The sequence below is a fragment of the Varroa destructor genome, unplaced genomic scaffold, assembly GCF_002443255.2.
Source record: "Varroa destructor unplaced genomic scaffold, Vdes_3.0 BEIS01000001.1, whole genome shotgun sequence".
NCBI classification, from domain to species: Eukaryota; Metazoa; Arthropoda; class Arachnida; order Mesostigmata; family Varroidae; genus Varroa; species Varroa destructor.
Window position 1 is genome coordinate 63,748,367 of NW_019211454.1, and position 22,666 is coordinate 63,771,032.

The following is a 22,666-nucleotide window of genomic DNA, read 5'->3' on the forward strand; positions in this document are numbered from 1 at the left end:
GAACGGCCTGCGGAACCGCGGATGCCGCTAGTCACGGCGGCTACCACTGCTGACGGCACCACCTCTAGCGCTGCGAGATTAAGCTATTTGAGCCGGGCCGATATGTAAGCAGCTGAGGCCAGTGTTGCGCTGGGTTGGCTGTTGTCAAAGCCCAAAAAAGGAACCTGTTTACTGCGACCGTGCGACCGACAGACTCAATAGTGTTGACGGCTATGATAGCCAACACAATAATTGTTGTTTTACCAGTTGAGTGTGGTGTTGATCATGCTGAAAGCCCGTTATAAATCGGAGTCATGTAGGAAGAAATTAAAGAGACAGGGTTAAATTGAGAAGTAGAAAAACTTCGACTTTATTTGACAACCTTCCAGCTCCGCCGAGTAGGTTGTCGTCGAGTTGTGTTCATCAAATTTTCAAGTCCCGTTTCCTTGAACCATAATATTTAATAAGTCCTCCGCCTTAATTTCAGCTGTTATGAACTGGCTCCCGAAGCATATGGTTCTTCGCCAGGCCCGAAAGGCCCAGCCAAGCTGGCTGGCCTTTCGGGCAGACAAACGTAAAGGGCAACGGTATTTGCCGATAACGACAACAGCAGCGGCAACGACAGACGTAAGCATAGCGAAGTTTATCAGTACCTATTTTTCTTTTTTCTATCACTCGTTACTATTCCTTTCTATATTTAATTTGCGATTTTGCTTCAGTCCTATGTCGTCCTCACTCAGCGTTATTATCGTTGACCACGTCTTTATATGAGTTGTCGTAAGTACATTAAAAGCAGCGTTCATGAATAAACGAAAAATAAGCCGTCACTTGATCACTTCTTTCAAGCACATTCTCTCTCCCTTCAAGTTTCTGTGACACAACATAATTGAGGAAGACGAATAGGCTTCCGTGACCACCAACGACAGTTTATGTTAAAGTTTTTCGTAAGTTTTTTGCTTGTTTTGTTTTTCAACGTGGCCTCCTCTTTTCTTTCCGCCGTTCTTCTATCTCGCCAAACAAATTAAGGTGAAGGCTGTCTTTAAACGTCGTGTGGACCTTGTCACATTTGTGAACTCGGCAATAACAGGCGTCACAGATTAAGCATAGGACGCGGTCTTCTAGGGACTTAGAGATTATTTACTAGTAGTAGCAGTGCCGGTGGAGGACCATTACTCTTAGCTATTAGCATCCACTATAACTGTTTCTCTTTGATCGATAGGACAATTTTTTTTCATAACGACGGCCATACAATATGCTATGAAACGAATTCGCACTTTTTGTACCGTGTTCGTTTTATAAAATTTTCTTAGTGAAGATGCAGCAAGAAGTTGGCATAAGTATCTGGGCTATGTAGACATATACATTTTGTCAAGGGTCCTCTTTTGTGTCCAGTTTGACTAAGCGAAAATGACTGCTTATCTATTACCTTTCAGTTATCTACTAATTTTATTAGTTTAAGTTTCGTTCTTGACGGCATTTAGATGATATTACTTCAACTCGCGTTTCCGCTTCAGGCGGCTCGCTTTTGCTAGGTATAATGCTTTAGTGAATCTTTGTTCGATTTCTCGCTCACCTAGGTAAAAGCCTTCTTACCTTCCGATCATCAAAAGAAACATTAGTCTGTATCGATCTAGCTCGAAAATAAATATATAATCGTATCACCAGCAAACGATCCTGAGCGGCGCTTGGCGATAAAACATGATGTAGCTCTCCCAAAGATGCAACGGTTACGAAGTCAGTGGACAAGGGACAGAGAGCTCTTGTAATCTACGTGAGGTAATACGGGTCTATCTTGTAACTTCCCCCACCATACGGCTAGTACTAAATAAGGGTGAATATCCTAGTGATAGCAAATTATTTCACTGACTCTTTCATGGTCTTCCCTATACAAATAATAGTAATAATAATAATGATAATAGCAGCAGTAGTATAGAGCTGATTCGATAATGGTCTTGCAGGGTCGCAATTCGTATCGTGGGTGTTGGTAGTGATCGTCGTGCTGGCAACTGGTCAGCGGTAGAGTCAGTATAGGTACCCTGGTGAGGTCTAACTCAGTCCTGCTTCTCTTTTCTCTAGACTGGATATCTGAATGAAGAATTGATCGCGCGGTTGGTGAGTCGACCAATAATCTCGGACATGGGCACCGGCGCGATACCGCGTACGGCCTTGATTTTATCCTGGCACTGACTATTCGACGACTGCGGCAAACGAACGCCGCTACGCTAGCTACCACCAAAAGAGCGTAAAAGAAAGAGAACGAAGAGATACTAAGGAGACTTATCTCGTCATCGTAGACTTACCGTTCGTTGCCGTAATACCTGCCGTCTTTGAACCGCTGATAGATTACTAGTCAGGAAAAGAAAGAGAAATGTAATATTTCCCGATCGGTCTATACGAGCTGGTCAAGCAGGCACATATGAATGTGTATTTGGCCAAATCGTTACTAATATCAATATCTTGGTCTAAATTTATCAATGTATAACTTAGTGGAAACGTACTATCTTTGGCTAGCCGGCACCTATATCTGCTATCGACCTTTAAGGCAGCCAATGTAATCTTTGAGCAATGATATAGTTAAGCTTTTTGGCTGTGAGAAACATACTCGTTCTTACATTACCAATACTGCTCAACCCTAACATGTCGATCGATCGATATAAAAAGGTGAAATTAATTTTGACTCGATAGCTACTATCAACATTTTTGCTGTCGATGTTTCTAGATAATCCGTTCATTTGAGTCGGATTTCCATGGCCGATGGTAGCGGTCAGTATCGAGTACAAACCATAGTTAGGGTACTCTGACTTGGCACTTCACACTAACACGCCTGTCGCTCGATGTTATGTTGTCGGTACGAAGAACGCGCCTCGGGGGGCTCTCCGATGTGCTTCATCTGTGTGCCACAGTTGATGTTGCTGTTTGGCTTCGTAGGTGTCTTGTTTCCCTTTTCCACCAAATATTGGCAGCGCGACTAACAAGCGCGCTTGCATCTGCACATCACTATTAGGCTGCATCAACGAGGTCCGCCTCGTTTTGCCTCCCCTGAGACTCGGTACTAGCTCCCACCGCCAGATATTTTATCAGTCGTTATTTATGAAGGTAGACGCAGCTGCAAAGGTCGGTAAGTGAAAGCATGGAAGAGGTGGATGGACGGATACACTGCCATGTCTTTTTTCGCGCGTCTCCGCCTGTGGGTCGAAAAACGAATTCCTCTTAATCCGCGAAGAATGACGAACATTGTCAGAACGTTGGCAACGGGATAGTCCGTAGAACTAACAAAATACGATGAATTTTGTCCCGAGAAACCACAGTAGGTGATGAACAGTGTGACACTAATAGTGGTATTTGTTGACTTATTAATACACATTGGTCACGATGATTTCTTGACTCCTGATTAGAACCTCCTCTTGTTGAAGTCGGCGCAAATTTTTGAAACTGTGCAAATCATTCGAAGACATCGAGCTCTGCTATCAACAACGGCACATAGTGAGATCGCGAACTTGCGCCACGCTCCAGCCCTCAATCTATTTCTCCCTCCGTTTGATTTCTATTGCTGCTGCTGCTACTGCCGCTGTTGCTACCAGCGATTTCCAGTCAGAGTATTGTTCTCGTTGTAATCACAAAAGTCCGGGTCCAGTAGTGTAAATCTTTCTTGTGCCCCACAGTATGTTTCCTATTTGAAGAACATAACAGCCAGCAGGCAAAACGGAGCAAATGCAGAAGAGTCAACAGACAGAGAAAACAATCTTCCGACATAATCTTGACGGGACTGTCTGTAATGTGTTTGCGGGAAATGGGTACAGGGGACAGAGACTGACGGAACGATGGGAAAGCAGAAGGAGGTTGGAGAGAAAGAAGCGAAGATCATACGCTATCCAGTGCTATACGGGCGGTAATCAGACCTGTTTCAACGCATAGACTTGCTTTGCTTTTGAATGACGCTAGAGGCGGCGGCAGCGGCATCTAAAGCGATGAAAATAGAGAAAGAACTCGGCCGGTTGGAAAAGGAGCATAATGCACTTGAACGTCTACGAGAAGTTTGGATAGCAATAGCGGCAGCACTGTTCTACAATGAGAGCAATGGGAAACTAGACTGCGAGAATGGTAGGCGACTTCGGGGGGCGCTCCGGGGTGAAAGGGGATACTGGACGAATGTTAGCTAAGTGACTCTATGTATGTTTGTGTGTGTGAATAAAAGTGGACCCGTATGTGTCACAAAATCGGCTCTTGGGAGTCGTAGTAAGAGTCGACCTCGATGAATGGACCGTGAGGGCCATAGAGAAAATCAGGAGGAAGAAGTAAAGCAAAAGTACCCGGGTCGGTGGGCGTTCAGTCAGTAGGCGTCTAATTTAAGGGAATCCCTGGAATAGATGCAGGCCGTCAACGGCCTCAAATGATGTAACAGCAGCCTCGTTTTTACTGAGGGGGGGGGGGGGTAGAGGCAAAGCACGGCCTAGTGCGTCTAGCGCTCGCTGCTGGAGCTCATCTTCAAGTCCGAACAACGAGAAGGAGCGTATTATGACACTCGAATTTATGGACGGCTAAACTTGAGCCTAAACCTCTGGCAATGTTTTTTGAACAAGGCAGAGAAGTAGAGGTATATGAAGGCAGAGAAAAATAAAAGGCCAGGCGCCAGCCGTTGCCTGCTGTAGCACTCGTAGGCCATCTGTGCCAACAGGTTCAATCGGTCGCTTTAGTCTAATAGCTTTCACTGCAGAGAAAAGTCAATACACAAAGAAGGGAAAAAGGGGAAGAGGCGCATCATGATGACGTAAGTGCGCTTCATGATAATCCTTAGAGTGAAATTCTAGTTTGGGAGGTGGTCATTGTCAGTTCTAAATTAGTTTGTTAGCATTGAGTAAGCGATTCAGTAGCGATGGGGCCGGGAGTCGGAGTGAAGTCGATAAGCCGTCAGCAGGATGCCTGTTGTGTGGTAAGATATCGATGAGAATTAGAGCTTATGATACTTGCATAGAATAAATTTACGAGGATGAAACCTCAGGCGGATCCGCCAATGTTTCAATCAGAATAAAATTACCAGCATCATGGAGACCATACAGATGACACCGTGATATGGGGTCTTAGAGTTCATCAAACTGTTGCTGGATTTCACTACCGTAAGCCACAAATACATTGTCAATTCAGCTTTGATTTTCCTGTGTGCTTTCCGCTTCGAAGCCCTTTAAATATGTCTGATACTTCAGAAAGAACTGAAGTCATTCGACTTCTGTTCGTATTACTATTGTATGTATAAAATGCTTGATGGTCTGTAGAATGGAAAAAAAAGTTTGCTGTTTCGCTATGTTTCAGGCGACGGCGATCAATTTGAGAGTAGATGATGCTCCGCGGATAGGTAATACGGGTTACTGCTACACAGTATATAAATGTGCGAGTTCTACTGTTAAATCTGGCAAAACATTCGAACAAATGACAACTATGAGCAGCAGACCTACAAAAGTAACACTCGACCGCCGTCGATAACAATAGAAACCTGGACAGATCATTTTAGGTAGAGATTAGCGCGTCATTTACTTGCAACTTTGCACCTTAAAGGGTGTGACATGCAACACTTTGCTTTGTAAGATTGGTCTTACCCCTGTAGATCGCACAAACAAAACAGGACCCTAAACTAGAATAGTTTAGTCCATACCCTGCTGACTAGTTTATTAAGTAGATATAATCTGAAGTTCGGTTTGTCCTTTTTCACAGCCACTATGTCCTTTGGCTTTGGTGTCAACTTAACACGCTTGCCATAAGGCGTTTCCCACTTAAGATGCCTTGGAATACTTTCTATTGTAATAAACAATTGACGCGCAGCGTATAGACGCTTTAATATTTATATATGGTATGTATAATTAAAGGACTATTATTGGAAAAATGTTAATTGTTAGAGAATATTCAAAACACAGACATTCAATAGTCGTATGCCTTTAATCTTAGCCCATTGAACTTGTTTGTTTGCCACTCACATACAAAAAAAAAGTACTAGATCGAAATTCTGCTGTACTTGTAGCGAGCATCCGAAGTCCCGCTAATTGGAACTAGACGTAGACTTTTTTTTTGTTTCGGGAATGTGAACTATACATGCGTCATCGATGACTGAGATTCGCAGACTCATCAAACCCGAGTTCTTTCCCACTTTTCTAGGAGGTGGGATAGACTGGTATATATAGCTATAATATAGCTAGCAATTTTGCTGCAAAGAATTCCATCCAGACCTTGAGTACGGATATCATGACAACTATTCGGGGTTCTTCTTCTTGTTATCCTTTACAACTTTTGGGAGAAGCGTTCTCGAGCTCCCGGCAACACAATAGTACGTTCATGTAGCCGTCGCCTTAGCGGCTTAAGTATATAGCTGGTAATGCCAAACCAAACAAGACCAATAGACAGCGTTTTTTGACTGGACCGCAAATCCTAGCCGCAGACGATCAACCCTAAGCACCGATCCGTACCTAATCCACGCAGCGGCTTCCTTTCTTCCGCTTCTATCCTTCAATTACGGTATTTCCATGCGTGTTTATACCTCGCCAATATCTAAGACCACATCCGACTATAAAGAAGGCCGACTCCACGTACTCGGCTCTTTCTCTTGTATATACGATGGTGCATGGAAGCGTTGCGGTTCTCCCCCTTTCTGCGTTGCCGTCCTATGGGTGTGGTTAGGGTGATGACGACGCTGATAATGATGCGAGCTGATGATCGCACGCAGGGGAGGGGGCTCGGCTTCTGGCAGGACACAGAACAAGATTGAAGCCAAGCTGGGGTTAGCGTGCTATAAGAGTGGTCGCTGCCCAAACGAATGCGCTGGACTCGTTGAGTTGAATGCGCTAAGCAAGCAGAATAGAATGGAAATTCGGAAGCTGGGGCAAGATCTCTTTGAAAAAATCACCACGAATAATCAAGACGATTGCCCCGTCCCCTTTGATTGAAGTCTTCCTCTCAGTTCAGCTTCTTCTAACCCCCTCTACATACAATCTCTAAACGATCACCCAATGCAATGCTACGCTTTTGTTCGAGAATAGGAACTTAGAGCAGCCACAGAGATTCCGCCGAAATCATCTGTTCGTTATCCTCATCACGTGCCACAAACTGCTAGAGCTTTCCTCCACACAACCCTAAACTAGATGCCCCTATCCCACAAGGCTTTCATATCCACGTTTTACCACGCCACATGACCAACCATGTGAGCCCATACAGAAGCAATAGACAGCCCGACATGGACCCGCTGTTCCTTACCATGTTCTGAGCCAGCCAGCCTATCTGCTTGGCTGCCTAAAGCCATCCCTTCATCTATGCTACCGCCACGGCCATCTAACCAGCAGTATAGAAGACCCCGTTGATCCAACCATCGCCACCATAAGATAGCCGGACCTGTGGGCGTCCGGCCAGCCAACCCACGAGCTTTGTCTGCTCAAAATAGGAACACCTCTTAGATCTCTGGTCGCCTCTCGGTGAAGCTTCGACCCGTGCCACACATTAAGATTTAAAGTGACCGCCGTGCTCGCGTCTAGCTGATATATTGAGACCGACACCCCCGAGACAGACGACTAAAGGGAAATAGAGGAAGCTGTCTGGCCATTAGAAGCGTGCCCAGGGCCGACGAGGAGGCAGTCGTGACCAATTGCTACAATACGGGAATCCCTCTAGGGGATTCAAACGTTTGCTGCTAGTCTCTTGGCAGCTTGGCTTTCGTGTAAGGCATATATGGAAAGAATGATACAACGGGGTGACTGTAGGAGGTTCGATTCCTAGTGCTGCCTCTGAGACAGGAACATGCCCATGGCAAAACTTATGGAGTTGAACATCTTTTCGAGTGTCAATTTCGATTCTATCGACAAATGTTGAGTAGTGCCCGGTCGCCACTGCTAACGTTCGTCACTGCCTGTGGTAACAGCAGCATCGGCACTAGCAGAGAAACTCTGTCGATACACAACAGCTCGTCCTTATAGCTGCCCTTTTGAAAGGAATGCTATTCCTGTGAAACGTTAAACGAAAACAGCAAACTCAGATCATGACAGTCAAAGTATCTTAAAAAATTGCAAAGTCGATTGGACCTATTGCCTCGACTGCTGGGTAGATGGTAAGGCGTTTATATCAATATGCTCACTCCATTGTGATAACGGGAAAACCAGTAAGAGGTTTGATTTTTGAAATAGAAGTTTATTTTCATAAAAGGTCGTGATTTGAAGAATAAATACACAGCTAAAGTAATATTCACAGCTAAAATAGGTCTGCCTGCCGCAACGCAGCAGAACACCGTAATATTGCACTTTTTTTTTTTAATCTGACACACAGCGGCCCTTGCTTTGTGATCTAGTTATTCTTTCACGACACGAGGCTTCTCGCTTCTCTACCGCGTTCCTCTATAGAGCTGTCGTAAATGATCGCAATAGCATTTTCTGCTTGATACCTTCTGTATTCGAGCATTGACTCGAAAATACAGCGGTTAAACCAATATTTGAGTTCAGCCATTCTTTTATGATACTATTACCCCTGGTAAAGCATTTGAAGCTCTATAAGGCGACACTGTGTCTGGTCATTCCTTGTCCTACTCATGCAAGTGCACTCGAGAAGTTCAGTTTTACCTGAATTGATAGGAACCTCTTAATAGCGTTTAAAAAGTACGTATTTTTATTATTACTTATTATTATTATTATTACTGGCCAGGTTCTTAGTAAAGGCAGTGAACAATTTGGAAAAGTATTTAGCTATTACCGGCTTGCAAGACTAAGGGCCATGTCGTTAAATTAAACTGTCCATTATGATTTGTCTATTATTGACCGAATGAATTTATGTTGTATATCTCTTTCAATCAAACATTCATCTGTAATGTATACATTTTCAGGCCGATAGCAAGCTCATGTTAAGGCTTTCTCATATCTAGAATCCAGTAAATAGTCATAGCTTCATAAATGTGTTTGAGCTATGTTCCCTAGCCACAATTTTACCATAACCATTCACAATATGTCAAGAAGGTCAGATAAAAGCAATAAAAGACAAAAAAACAGCAGATTCTACACGTCTTCGTTCATATTCGTGTATTAGACAAATAACCGTGGCCTTTTTCCGGAAGCAGACACTTTTCTACAGAATGATGATTGTGAGCGAGCTGTACAAAACTGACTTCTTTGTCCAGACAGCAGCAAATCCGTCGTTGACTTTGGAAAGCGTCTCTTAACTGCTCTTACTGGCTGTTCTTATCGGGTTCGCTAGCGTTTTGCGACAACAAAGCTTTCTGGAAAATGGGTCGACCTCCGGCAGCCGAAAGATGAATCCAGCGAAAGTCTGGGACATTCCCAGTGCAGCGGGGCGAGTTTCGGTCAAAGTGAATAACGGAAAATCCTGCCACCAGCACCGTCGACGTCTATTGAAATGGCACGGCAAGCTTACTGCCCACACCGGTTGGCTTTAGGGAGTAACTTGACGATGACGGGCGTAAATTCAGCTCCAATACGAAGGGTTAAATATCGTTGTGCGGTGATGCCTATTATACTATTCCTTATCACAGATGAAGTTCGCCGTAGGGCGATGATTTCGATGAAAGCTACAATGCCCTACTTTCTCAAAGATGAAGAAACTGCCGGCACCAATATTCTATGATTTTCTGGAAGTCGTAGGATTGATCGCTGACTCCTGGGCGTCACCAGCTTTAGCAGATCGCGGTAAACTTCTGTATCGTCGACGCCTATTTTACATTCCGATCCTCGATGAAAAACGTCATTACGTGAGAAGTTGTATTTCAAAAGTTCACTGAATATAGAAATGCATCTGCTAAGAGATTTTTTTCCGTAATGCAGATTGAGCTATAGTTCCAGGTCACATAAAACGGTGTGCGAACTTAAGTGTCGTGTCCAATTCGCAGGTGGCGCAGATTACATAAAATCGATCCCCAAAAAGCAACACAAGGGTAGCTCTTGTGTTTACCACGTAATAAATGTGCGTTACTGAAAAGCAATTAGAATATCGTTTACGCCATTTTCTGGCTTTTACTTCGTCGTTTCTGCTGTTATCTAAAAAAGAAACAAACATTAGCTAGCTTAAATCTTTTCTGCTAGATTTAACAAGCACGTTTTTCCAGTTGTTTATCATTAATAGCATCATGTGGACCATTCGAAGCCTCTGACGACGCTGGCTTAAGAAACGCGTTGGTTACCAAAAATTTACCACTAGATTCTTGTAGAGTCCAAACAATTTTGCCATATTGTCGTCCTCGCTTTGTGATTTTAGAATATCGAAAGGTTCATTCAGCTCCCATCGTTAGCAAGCATCACATGACCCAGTCAGCCTTAGTGAACAATAATAATAAGTACCAAAACATTAGGCGTCTTTGACGGCTATGTGATTTGCGGCCAAGATCGTTGAGGAAATGCTCTTACCAAATTGCGCTAAGCTTTGCGTCTGGGGTAACACCTCCTAACGCAGGAAAATGCTAGGACAAACGGTATTGATGCTAAATGGTGACCGCAATGTTTTCTCTAGCGGCAGCAGCGCGAAACGCACAATGCTTGCCTGTAACAGCTGCGACTGCCTTTTCGATGCAGTAAAACCGTTGACGGATTAATCGGCCCGTCGGCTCCGCGTCTGCAGAACCCACCGCTGGATTTCTGACCTTTTGCTTGCCAATATCCACTCCCTTTATGCGCGTTTCTGACTAGTCAGCCAGGAAAGTCGGCGAGTAAACCCGCTATTGCTACCCTTTTTACGCCAATTCGCGCACTCTCTTCTCGTTTCCTTTTTTTTGCTTTTGTCCTTTTTCATCTTTTCCCTCTATATTATACGCTGCTGCTGCTGCTGTTTCTACGTTCCGTTAACTGACCGATTCGATGCTGTGTCTCTACTGAATTGGAAGTCGTTTTCTGGGTTATCGTTTGTATCAGCACAGAGCAGCAAATCGCTAACGATGGATGCAGACCCAATTATGCAGCAGGCCCGCTTGAAACTATGATGACTATGATTAACAGCAGATACTACTACAAAAAACAATAACAAAGACGATAGCATAAGCAGGAGCCGGAGCGATGTGTGAAGAGAGCGAAAAATCGCTTTATGTCGTAGCCGATACGGCAAGCTTTACTTTGGACGGGATAGCGGAACAGAAAACTACTGAAGACTGTGCTGTGTTGTAAAGTCAAAACATTCATTACAATAACAGCAACAGCTTACGGCGTTGTAGTCAACGCCGTGGTACGTGATGGACTTAAAGTATTCCCCGCACAACTCTTCCCTTTCCAGGCAAGGACTGCTCGTATGGCAAGGCTGGTCTACAGCTGAAAGAATGAACCCCGCGAGCGAGGTACACCATGGCAGATGCTCCATATATAACCATTGCTAAGCTCGTGTCCGCTGCAGTGGTGTGACAGTGGCGTAGCTCCAGAGGGTCTCGTGTCTTAGAGTTTATGTTCTCCATCGTTGAACGACCTGCCATTGGACTCCCTGCTAGGATGGCCCTTCCGAAAATTCTGGCCCCACTGACTATTCTCCTCCTTCCAGGAATCGTTTCCTCAGCAGTAGTCGGCGAGTCCAAGCTTGACGGTGAGTTATGAAAAATGAAAATGAAGCTCCCGACCATAGTAATAGACGAAAATGTCGATAGCGGACTTTTGAATCACTGGGTATATTTGGATAACTTTGAGTTTTCCTACGGCATAGCAATGGACCTGGCCACCTCCAGGCTTCGATTTATTTGTTCGATGTTGCTAAATCTTCACACAGCTGCTCGGGGTTAATATGGTGGTTTTCGTTTTGTTTTCTACTCCAATGGTGCGTCACTTAGCGTGTTTGGGCCCGCACGATATGGCCACGCTACTATAGCCATCGGGTGAATGGCACCGCTACCTCACCGTGGATCAGGCATGAAAACTGGCAAGGTCGATTTTCATTTGAAATTTAGTTAAGAGTTAAAGGCGTGGACTGACATTTGGGACTTTTCGTGATGCCTATTGCTCCAAGTTACTCCAGTCGAGACTTGATGCTAAGTGGAAACGTTCAGTTAATTCCTTTGAGCTGTGCTCACTAACCGAAAATAAACTTACTAACATAAATCAGTATAGCGAAAAATTGCAGAATTAGAAAGATACAGTTCAATAGGAGATACAGTCGGATAACGATTGATAAAATATGAAGAAAATATTTCATTAGGAGATAGAAATTGCAATTGATTTATATTAAACATTGGCCAAATCTTATATAGCTATTTGGACATGGGGTAATTACCAAGAAATATTGATTTATCACAGGCGAGAATGTGTGCTGATTAATAACCACTATTCATTTCGTGAAGATTGCTAGATAAGTACAGATTTGACTTCACATATGTTAAATCGAGTGCGTACACAAAAAGCAAGAAGACTGATTTAAAAAAATAATGAGGAAAAAATAATGTTAACTTATTTGCTCTGGATGTACCTAAACTGCATTTTCAATCTGAGTCTGACGAATCTCGTTAACGTGTAGTCCCTGCGCTAGCAGTATGCATCGAAATAAATCTAAGCCCATTTGCATGAAGCCCAGAAAGTGCCTGCATTTGTCTCTTTTTCTGGCCAACTTTTCAGATGCTTATATTGCGAAGTTCCCGAGATACGTCGGTAGATCGTGTGAGCATCAATAGATTCTAGAGAAGTAAAAAACAAATATCAATTATCTTCACATAGGGGTTATATCTCACATACAAATTTAAAATCTGAATAGCGCTGTCGTCGCTCTACATAATATATGAGTAATGTCGCTTGCGCAAAAAAGTCAAGCTACTGATTCTTAGTAATCACGTTCGAAACCGAAAACTAACAATAAAATGGATACGGCAGTTTGGCTTAAATTGTAAAAAATACAAATTTGTTCTCCAATAAATAGTTGCCCATCTAAACCATACTTCTCAGCATATAGAAAAATGATATAGGGCTTAAAGCCCCAAGGCCACATTCTGCGAAGTAATATTAAGGCTATCTGAACGCAGCGCACTACTGAAAAAAAAGCCATCCTTGATAATAACTGTATTCTCCAATTTAATTATGCTTACTGACTTGTAGGCCAAACGGTGGGTCGTGGTAAGGTGGTATGTTACTACCAGACGTGGGCATACAACCGACCGTCTCCTTATAGCTACGACATTGAAGATATTCCTGCAGACTTGTGCACCCATCTTATTTACTCGTTCGTTGGGCTGAGCAACAAAACCTGGGAGGTGATGGCAATTGACCCAAATTTGGACATCGAGAAAAGTAAGTGCGTTTGTTCATCCATAAAACCGTGAAAACTATATATATACATATGCGATGCGTACCCTGATGAAAAATATTTCAATTTATCTTTAGCTATTTCAATTTTTCCCAGTATTGTTGATTACTCGGCTACGTAGACAGAAACGTACGAGAAATTGATAATGTACGAGTCTATCGCTTTTTGCGATGTCGTCCATTTTAAACTTTTCCCAGTCAACTTCAGCTGAGGGTGTTCCCTAAGGTCTAATCACCATCAAAAAGTTTATATGACCACAATATAACGGTGCCAAGATTTCGTTCCCTAGAGCATCATATACTTCAGACATTTTTTTCCTTTACTCACTACATTGTACAACTCTATATCTCGTTTGTGAGATACATGTTCGTTATAGCCATTACAGCGTCTCTCACCATTGGCCATATCATATCCTTCTTGCGACAACAATGAAGTCCTTAGACCAATACTAAGAAGCCGCGATATATTGTATGGTCGAAAAAGCTTAGGTACATTCGGCTTTTGTAATGGCTAGATGTTAACCAGCACACGGTGCCCGCTTAGCTAGGCCAAGAGGGTATGCACATGCGCCTGTAAAACGCAAATGTCCTATTATACCGTATTTTGGCCGAACTTAAGAGTCACAGGGACTATTCCCACCTAGCACCATCTGCCGTGACTGGCTTGAGTGTACCCCACCTTCCTGCAATGGCCTGCATCTGCAGTAGTCACCGTTTCGAAATTCGAACAGAAGACAGGTGAGACTAGGCTTGCCGGTGAGTCAGGCCCGCAGGCTATACTAGTGCTAGTGCTGCTACTACTGTTGTTGAGATGGAAAGACAACATGTGGAGGGGTAAGTTGCAGAACAGCCTGGTTGATATGGATGAGTATTCTAGGGGTTCCTAGAGAGGGGGAGAAAGGTGACATAAAGACGAGAAAAGGCGATGGCGATAGCAGGGGATATCAAAGAAGCTTCGGATCGCGAGAGGGGGGCCTGAAGCCGACGAGCGGATCAAGTGTGATACTTGTAGAAAGGGAAGGATGAGGGTTACAAGGGGCAACCAGCCACTCACTATTCGATTGCGGTCGGTTGAGGCAGTCGGTGCTGGTTGGTATAGATAAAAGAGGGTATAGAGATACGGACATGGACGGGAGTAGCTGAAACGGTGGCGATGGCCGTATGCTGTGCGACGAACTTCAAAACGAGCGCTGTCTCCCTATTTCCTCCACTGGATGCATTCCGGCAGTGCATGGGTTGGCGCCATCGGCAGCGTTTTACTATCAACAGCCGTAATAGAAGCAGCATCTATTGCTGTTTGTGGGCTGCTTGTATCAATATGACGATGACATAATGAGATTTGACGCTTGTGCTGAAGGTGGCAGCAGCAGCGGTCGTGGTGTTGGCGACAGCGATGCAGCGATGTTGAAGGCCGACGACTACGTCAAGCAAAACGGCATCGAAATTCTCTTGTGCCAACCAGCCGTGAAGTGGGATTGCCAAGAAGAGCAGCTACAGCTACGTCGCTATTACGTCCAGCGGACATCAGCAGGGATATACACATGTATAGGAGAAAGTGGGGAAGGGGCAAAGGGGTAGACCAGGCACAAGTCAGCTGAACGAAACGGCTAGTAGCAGGAGAAGCAGTCAACAAGATACAGAGAAACAGCCTCCATCGTTCCTGCCGTTGCCGCTCCCTCGTCTTATTTCATTTGAGAGACTTGAGGCAATGGAAAAAGAGTGAACGATGAACGAACCGGCGGGACGGGGAAAAATGGGACAGGGAGAATGCGACATAAAAAGAGTGAGGCGACGAAGAATGAAACGCACAGAATGAGCGGAGAATGAAGCCGATGAAGAAACGAGCAATTTGAAACGAAAGAATGAAATGAAACGCGAAAGTGCAGGCGAGGGAAAAGAGGTGGCAAAACTGAACAGTGGCGCGGTGGCTGCTACAGGTTCGGGTGCAAAGGCAAAAACGGACGGTCGGATGCCTAAGTCCAGAATACGGCAAAGGGAAGGATATAACGAACAAGCCAACAACGACACAGATGCGAACGACGAAACGAAACGAATACGAACGAGAACGACGTCATTCGAGTCAACGAAGGAGACGGTGGTAAGGACAGAAGGGATATGACACCTTCGAGTCGCTGTCACATTATTATACTACTTTGTAGTTGCAGTTAGCCAGAGGCCTAGGCGTTTTGAGAGTAGCCAATGGGCGGGGACATTTTTCGTTCTCTCATTCTGCGGCTGTTCGAGATTTTCGATTTAAAACGCACTTCTCGCCGGCGAATGTACTAACTGCATCGAGCAGCGCTATCGACAAATAAAAACTCTACACTAATTCGATACTTTGTAAGTTGTTCACTCTTGAGTTTCCCCTATCCTTTCTTCAATACTCTTCGTTTCTTTTTCCAGACGGTTATAAACGCTTCAACGATCTTAAGAGAAAGCACTCGAATCTCAAAACAATTCTAGCCATTGGTGGCTGGGATGAAGGTGGCCAAAAATACTCGGACATGGTAAGCTCGAAAGAACGGCGTGCAACATTTGTGCAGTCTGCAGTCAAGTGGGTCAAGGAACATGATTTCGATGGATTTGACCTCGACTGGGAGTATCCAGGAGCATCCGACCGCCAAGGCAAATATTCTGACAAAGAGAACTTCCTCAAACTCGTCCAAGAGTTACGCGCTGAATTCGACAAGCAGGAACCTCGTCTCCTTCTGACCGGTGAGTCATTTGAAAATAGATGAGATTGGTAGACGATGTAAGTTGTGACAGACTGGCGAAACTCAAGCGCCCGGGCAATGAATTCACTTGCTGACGTACCGCTTCTTTGGAGAATGCTGCTCTACTAGCTAGACTAAGAATGGCAGTATACGTGAAACAGTGTAGTGACAGACCACGAGTGAACGAGCATAGTAGCTAGCCGAGTGGATTGCCACCTGAACTGGTTGGCAAGGAGATGGGCTGTCGATACGGAGACATCCGTTAGGAAGATGAGCCTGAAAGGAAGTAGTGTCGAAAAGGCGACAGCTCGAGACGGGTCCCCTCACCCGGCGCAAGCCATTCTCTGAAAGAATGACAGACCCTTATTAGAATGCCCCAACCAACCAAAGCTGCTTCGAGGATCAGTTAGAGCCAGCCCACCCATCTGAGCGAACGTGTTATCGGTGAAACTTTGTATAATTGAGTGAATCCATTATTGCTTGCAGTTGCTGTACCAATCGCCAAATTTCGCTTAGATGAAGGATATGAGGTCAAAGCCCTTGCTCAACTATTCGATCATATTCACGTTATGTCTTACGATCTACGAGGTAACTGGGCCGGCTTCACCGATGTTCACAGTCCGCTTTATCCCCGACCGTTTGACGATTGGGGTTATGCGAAACTCAATGTGGTATGGCAGTATTTTTATTTATGTACATTGTTACTTGGTTATGAAATTCGTATAGAAAGTTCTTTCGTGTAGAGTGATCTGAGATGATACGGAATATAGATTTAGACCTTTCGTGCGCAATGTAACTAAGGTCTTGCTTGTATACCTTGTGCTTGTTTGATTAATTTTTGAACGAAACCAAGCGAATTCAGAATATATATATATATATATATATATATATAAAACCAAAACCGGAAAACTAGCTTGAACGTGTGCATAATTATAGTTTTTCTACAAACGAAATAACCTGAAATCGGGATTGTCAGTTGTGCGATGAAGATTTGCGTTTAATAAGCGAAGATGCTAAATGAGTTATATTGCTGCTTTTGTGATGACCTCATTTACAGCGCGACGGACTCCAACTTTGGGTAGAGCGCGGAGCACCCAAACACAAACTGATCGTTGGTATTCCGATTTATGGTCGTACCTATACGTTAGGTAGCAAAGACAATCACGGACTGCACGCGGGCATCCGCCGTTGGGACACCGATGGTGGCAAGCCCGGTCCCTACACTAACGCCAGTGGTTTCCACGCCTATTTCGAGATCTGCAAAAACGTTCAGGACAACGGATGGAAACGGGAGTGGGACGATATTGGAAAATGTCCCTACGCTTATAAAGATGACCAGTGGGTAGGGTACGAAGATGAACAATCGCTAGCTATCAAACTTGACTTCATCATTAAGCAAGGCTACGGAGGGGCAATGGTTTGGGCTGTCGACATGGACGACTACCGTGCCGATTGCCATAGTATGAAAAACCCACTTATGACCATGATTAGTTCAGTTATGGACAGTTTCGAACCGCCGGAAATTCCATCGACGACGATGACGACGACAACAACGTCACGTCCCATGGACGAAGGCTCTGGTTCTAGCTCTGGAAGTAAGTCAACTTCGTCCACCACGACTACGACAAGACGACCCGTCCTACCGCCTGACTCCAAGGTCTGCAGGGACCCGCAATTCATGTTCTACCCACACGAGAAAGGTAAATCATTCACGCAGCTGTCTCACCTGACACCTACCACTGCCCTATCTCGACCAGCATCTGCCGAATCAGCGCAGTAAAAATGCGTCGTAACCGCCTCTCAACTGCGTGGGCTCAATCCGTCGCCCAGCAAAGCTTACAGGGGTACCGATCGCATTGTGCTGGTTGTAACTAGTCTCTGGTTGCTTTAGGTACGTATACCCATGGCGGACTCTTGTGCGCCGCTGCATTCCTTGACAGTGACGGCTGCAATGGGGGAAGCTTACACAGCAAGACTTTCTGGTCAAGCCTCTTGCGTACAGCGTTAGCGGTAAATTTTTCAGAGGAGCATCCCTGCGTGCCGGCTGACAGACAGTTTCAGTGGGAACGAGGAAAATCTATACAGACACTCTAATAGTAGCAGCTGTCGTCCCTTATCGCCCTATGTTCGTCTTTGAGTGTGCCTTGACATTCTACTGAGCTGTCACGATTTCTCCAGAGAGTCCACAGAACCGCGTCAGTTTTGCGCTCGCGGATTGCTCTTCTCTTTTCTCTCCCTTCGCCCACAGGCGACTGATAGCAACGACAGTTGGCTATGGCTGGGAGCAGCGTTAGGTAGCAGGTTGTACGATGGATGTAAGCTTCAGGTGGCTGTAGCGGAAGACGGGGACGCCTTATATGCGCGGAGCCATATCAATAATATACGTTTTTAGAGGCGACATTTCGAAGAGGCGCATACGTAAGTCAGTTTCACAGATGTCTAAGGGGAGATGCACGACTTTGATCTTTTGTATGATATACATTCAAGAAAGCGACCGTAGTCTCACAGCAAAACGTCGCGAAAGATGCTAACCTGACTGGACGGTCAATTACCTAGCGATCTTTGATTTTTCTTGTGTTTTTTACATGTATGTCCAATGTTCAGTAATATAGAAATGTACTAACATTTAAATATATGTGCACCCCTCTTTTTACAGAGTGTGCGATGTACTATTTATGCGTACACGGTCAACCAGAGCTAAAGAAATGCCCCAGCAAAACAGTGTGGGATACCGATAAACTCATTTGCAATTGGCCGATCAATGTATCTCGTGAGCAATGTCGCAATGCTGTTATGAAACCAGAGGATTATAAGGAATCGAACGATGTCGTTGTTCAGTCCGAGACTGAAAAGTCAAAAGGAACAACCCTACCTGTCACACCCAGCACGGAATCCACAATAGCACTTACCGCTGCATCGACTATGAATTATAAAAATTTTAACTCTTCTAGAAATCTGATTGAAAACAATCAGAGCAGTGAAACGAGCGACAAGAAAATTTTCATATGAGCGAAACGGAAACAGCCGGATCTCACTAAAACGTGCAGGAACCTTTACCTAGATGTTTAAGAAAGTTTTAAGTAATACGGTTCATCCCCATCGGTCCAGCCCTTACTAAAGGGGTTCAGGACCAAATTTTCGCTGCTGGTACCCAGCTGCCAGTATCTAATCTAGTTAGGTAATTGGGTATTACCGAATCTCCGCACAACAGAAGGTCGACAAGGACGGACATCCGAGAGGTTTGCCAAGCAATCCTCCAATCTCTTGAATTCATCTTCGAACTTGATTTTTTCACTATCATCTCTTCTTAGTATCCTACTAGAAGTCACCAATGAGGCTACGGCTTCGCCTTTATCTTCCAGTAATCCCTACTTTTTTTTTTAAAAGTACATTACTTTCACTGAAATCTCTTTGAAAAAATGTTTCGGCACCAATTTTCCTATTTAAATTTCACCTGATCCATGCCACCGATTCTTTTTTCCATCGAAGTATCTTTCTGACACTACCATAGCTACTCTCACCTACTACTCCTTGTTCGCATGTGGCAATCTTTTTTGCTAAAATGCGAACTTTTTCAGATAGAAGAATATAGCGGCTGTGGGATCATAGTAGCAGTGGTTTTCGTCATTCGATTTGCCTCTAATAATTTATGTCCTACTACCACAAATTTACATAAATATATACCAAGATGAAAGAAAGTTACCGCGCTGCCTTCCACTGCTACTTTTTCTTCGGATGGGGCGCGGAGTCCTTGGTTTTTTGACCTTCCAATGATATTGCAGCCTACGCAATCTTCCAGTTCGCCACTACCGTCCTGTATAGAGGTTGTTGCCCTATCATGTTTGCCTTAGCTTCACGCTCTCAACTTTACCCCAAAGCATACATGAAAATCTCAGCTGTCTTTCAGCAGAAGATGGGCGAAACAGACATTGCCGCCCATTTTCTTTCCTCTTCAGTTCATCCGTACAGTCATCACTGGCGATGAATGACCTGTGTTGGCGACTGGCGGCAGAACAAGGGGCAGAATAATTTATTGTCAAAACAAGGACATATAACCTATTTATATACACACACATATACGGTTAGCAATACAGTGATCGTGGAAGAGAGTCGCCAAACAAAATGAGAGAAATGGAAAGCAGAAGAACCGAAGAGGAAAAATGAAGAAAGCAGGAGCAGTAGGAGGATAACGAAGAACATAAAAACAAACGAGAATAAAGAAATAAATAACTGATAAACAGGGAGAGAAAGATCACGAAAAAATAGCCGAAGTATACGTAGGCATTCATAGCAACTCGCAATGAGGCAGACATGGTACACAGTCTTTACATGGTGACACACATATATATATAGCACGCGACAACATGCTAGTGCTTGACAACAATAAAATTTGTGGACCTAAAATACGAGTTGGGCGGTCTTTCGCCGCCGGTGTTTTCTATTGCACAGTTTTTTTTTCTGTCATTTCTTCGCTCGCTCCCTTCCTCCAGTGACCGTTTTCCGCTCATTCGCCTGCCCGTTTTTGTCATTCGCTTGGTCTGCCCCTGTCGTCTTCTGATTTCTCTTTTGCCGACCCAGTCCCGCGCCCTGTAACGTCATGTACAAGGTATGTATTTCGCCAGTACGACAGGCAGTGTCAACGAAGGGATACACGACGTCGGATAGGAGGAAGGCTTCATTTTTGGCGACTACCTAAATTCGAGGGCCCTGAACTAGCGACGAGAAGCAGGATCTGGTCTTTTTGAACGTCACGATTCCCTTGAGGCTCATAAGGCGCGCAATTGCGAACAGGGATCTAAGAAAGGCTAGCATCCTCGGGCGACACATAGGGGGTACACTTTGAGGGCAAAGGCGGGATGGAGTTAAGGACTCGGGTTTAGAAGCATAAAAAGGGACTATTGGGAGGGCGGGAAGCGAGAACATGCTATAGTTGTGCCTACTTCTTTCCTAGGTTCAGCGCTATTACAGGGCTAGAACGGACTACGCCAGATAGAAGAACAGAAGCAGCGAGTCAAGGGCCGCGCGAAGTGAACGTCGCACAGACTTATAGCAATTGCGTTGTCGTCTTCTTAGACGCTTGCATTGCTGCAGCTATTTGGTAACGAACTTCTGATACAAGGGGCGATTGTGGGAGCGGATGGGAAATGCTGCTGCTAAAGTCGTCCTTCAGACACAGCTGCCGTTAGGGCTAGTTTGTTTTCGCTTGCGTCCTTCGTCCCGGGCGAATTGCGCAGTGTTTGTGGTAAGAGAACCACGTTGTTTTGTGCCAGTCCCTTTTTGTTATCTCAACAGACTTTTGCGCGGTAAAGAATTCGATGTCATACGCAAGTTATGTATTGCTTTTTATGAATTACAGAGCAGCAATAATATTTACGCATACATTATTTAAACTTAGATTAGATGTATATATAAACAGTTAGCAGTTGTCGAGAGATCCGGTATTTACGTCGGAACTCGTAGGAAATAGCAATTCGTTAATCACTAATTCATAGAATTTCCTCAGATATATTTGGCCGCTATGAAGTCAAGAATTCATTATTATACTGCTACTGTTACTACAACGGTCTTTAAGCAGATGTTTTTTTTTTAAAAACAGAACAAGTATTTCTGTACTATTGCTGTAGATGTGGAAAATGCTACCGTCTAACTTGCAGCCATTTAAATTTGCATACATCTCTAATACGAAGCATAATAATCAGTCTTAAAATGGTACAACTCAATTGAAACCTCATTTAAAACTTAAAAAACCACCGCAAAAAAATTCCTGGGCAGAGTTATGCGTGAACGGCAGGCACTGGCGGCCACCCATTCTAACGAAAGGAACAAAATTGGCTTTTTGTACTGTGACCACTGTCTTTACCTGTGTATTCGGTATAAAACTCTAGACGTTATCGTACTTGGATCTTTTTCGTTCATGGTAATAGATACAAGCCGGCTTCGAAGAGTAAGTTTATCCAACGTTAGGAATGGGTGCAGCCCGATAATTCAAGAGACTCTACAAGAGCACTTTCACGTAATCGTCTATTAAATACTGTTATACACCACCGTAATTTCGACGTAGAATGCAATACATAAACCATAGGCAGCCTTTTCCCAATTGCCTCATCAAGATAGCAATACAACACAACTAGAACAGGCAAACTCGGCCGCAAAGCGGAATCGAACCGCAGACATTCGAAACGGAGTGAAAGCGTAGGATTATATACAGTAGCGAAATAAACATATATTCATGAAAGGTCCTCAAATTCTAAAAGAGCCTAGCAGATCATTATCAGGAAGTACATTTTCCTTTGGGTAGAGTACTTCTTTCTAACAAAATATTGTGTATAGATCCCGAAATTCAACTAGCAGCAATATATAGCAACTACAGTTCCTTACTTCTAGAACCAAATATTTAGTAACAAAAACGACAAACACCAAACTGATTGCCAACTAGATGCTTTTAATAAATATATAGATATCCTTATTCGAAAGTTATTCGAAGGTTGTACCCTCGCAAGGAAGGGGAATCGCTATTTGGACAAGTTTTGCTCCGCAACGGATTTCGTTTTGCTGTTTACGTCACGTGGCATATCGTAGACGAGCCGTTACGTTAATGTTAAGCGCAAGTATGAGCAACTGTGAGCTTTCGACTTTCTATACTGATAATGTAACTTCAGTCATTTCTTTGGAGAAGAAACGAAGCAAACAATGGCATCGTTAAAAATAGCGTTTCATTTTTTTTATTTTAAATTATTGATG

At 44.1% G+C, this 22,666-nt stretch overlaps 1 protein-coding gene across 5 annotated transcripts; it reads left to right on the forward strand.

The window, feature by feature from the left end:
• The first annotated feature begins 70 nt into the window (after window positions 1-70).
• On the forward strand, window positions 71-20,334 carry LOC111246641 (endochitinase-like). 5 transcript variants are annotated; one of them, XM_086987130.1, is made up of 9 exons: window positions 71-606; window positions 11,212-11,511; window positions 11,753-11,846; window positions 12,531-12,570; window positions 13,005-13,196; window positions 15,615-15,926; window positions 16,412-16,596; window positions 16,983-17,625; window positions 18,582-20,334. In XM_086987130.1, exons 3-9 carry the CDS (start codon window positions 11,802-11,804, stop codon window positions 18,932-18,934), a joined length of 1,770 nt encoding a protein of 589 aa, XP_086843256.1. In that variant the 5' UTR covers window positions 71-606; window positions 11,212-11,511; window positions 11,753-11,801; the 3' UTR covers window positions 18,935-20,334. The 5 variants fall into 5 exon arrangements, with proteins under 5 accessions (XP_086843256.1, XP_086843240.1, XP_022652298.1 ...); XM_086987114.1 differs by lacking the exons at window positions 11,212-11,511; window positions 11,753-11,846 and having other exon boundaries at window positions 72-377; window positions 467-606; XM_022796563.2 differs by lacking the exons at window positions 11,212-11,511; window positions 11,753-11,846 and having other exon boundaries at window positions 72-245; window positions 467-606.
• Window positions 20,335-22,666: the final 2,332 nt, after the last annotated feature.

Coding starts and splice junctions, on each gene's coding strand:
- LOC111246641 (XM_086987114.1), top strand. CDS start 472: ATGAACTGGCTCCCGAAGCATATGGTTCTTCGCCAGGCCCGAAAGGCC. Junction 12,571..13,004: donor CCGAGATACGTCGGTAGATC/GTGTGAGCATCA, acceptor ACTGACTTGTAG/GCCAAACGGTGGGTCGTGGT. Junction 15,927..16,411: donor ACCTCGTCTCCTTCTGACCG/GTGAGTCATTTG, acceptor TATTGCTTGCAG/TTGCTGTACCAATCGCCAAA.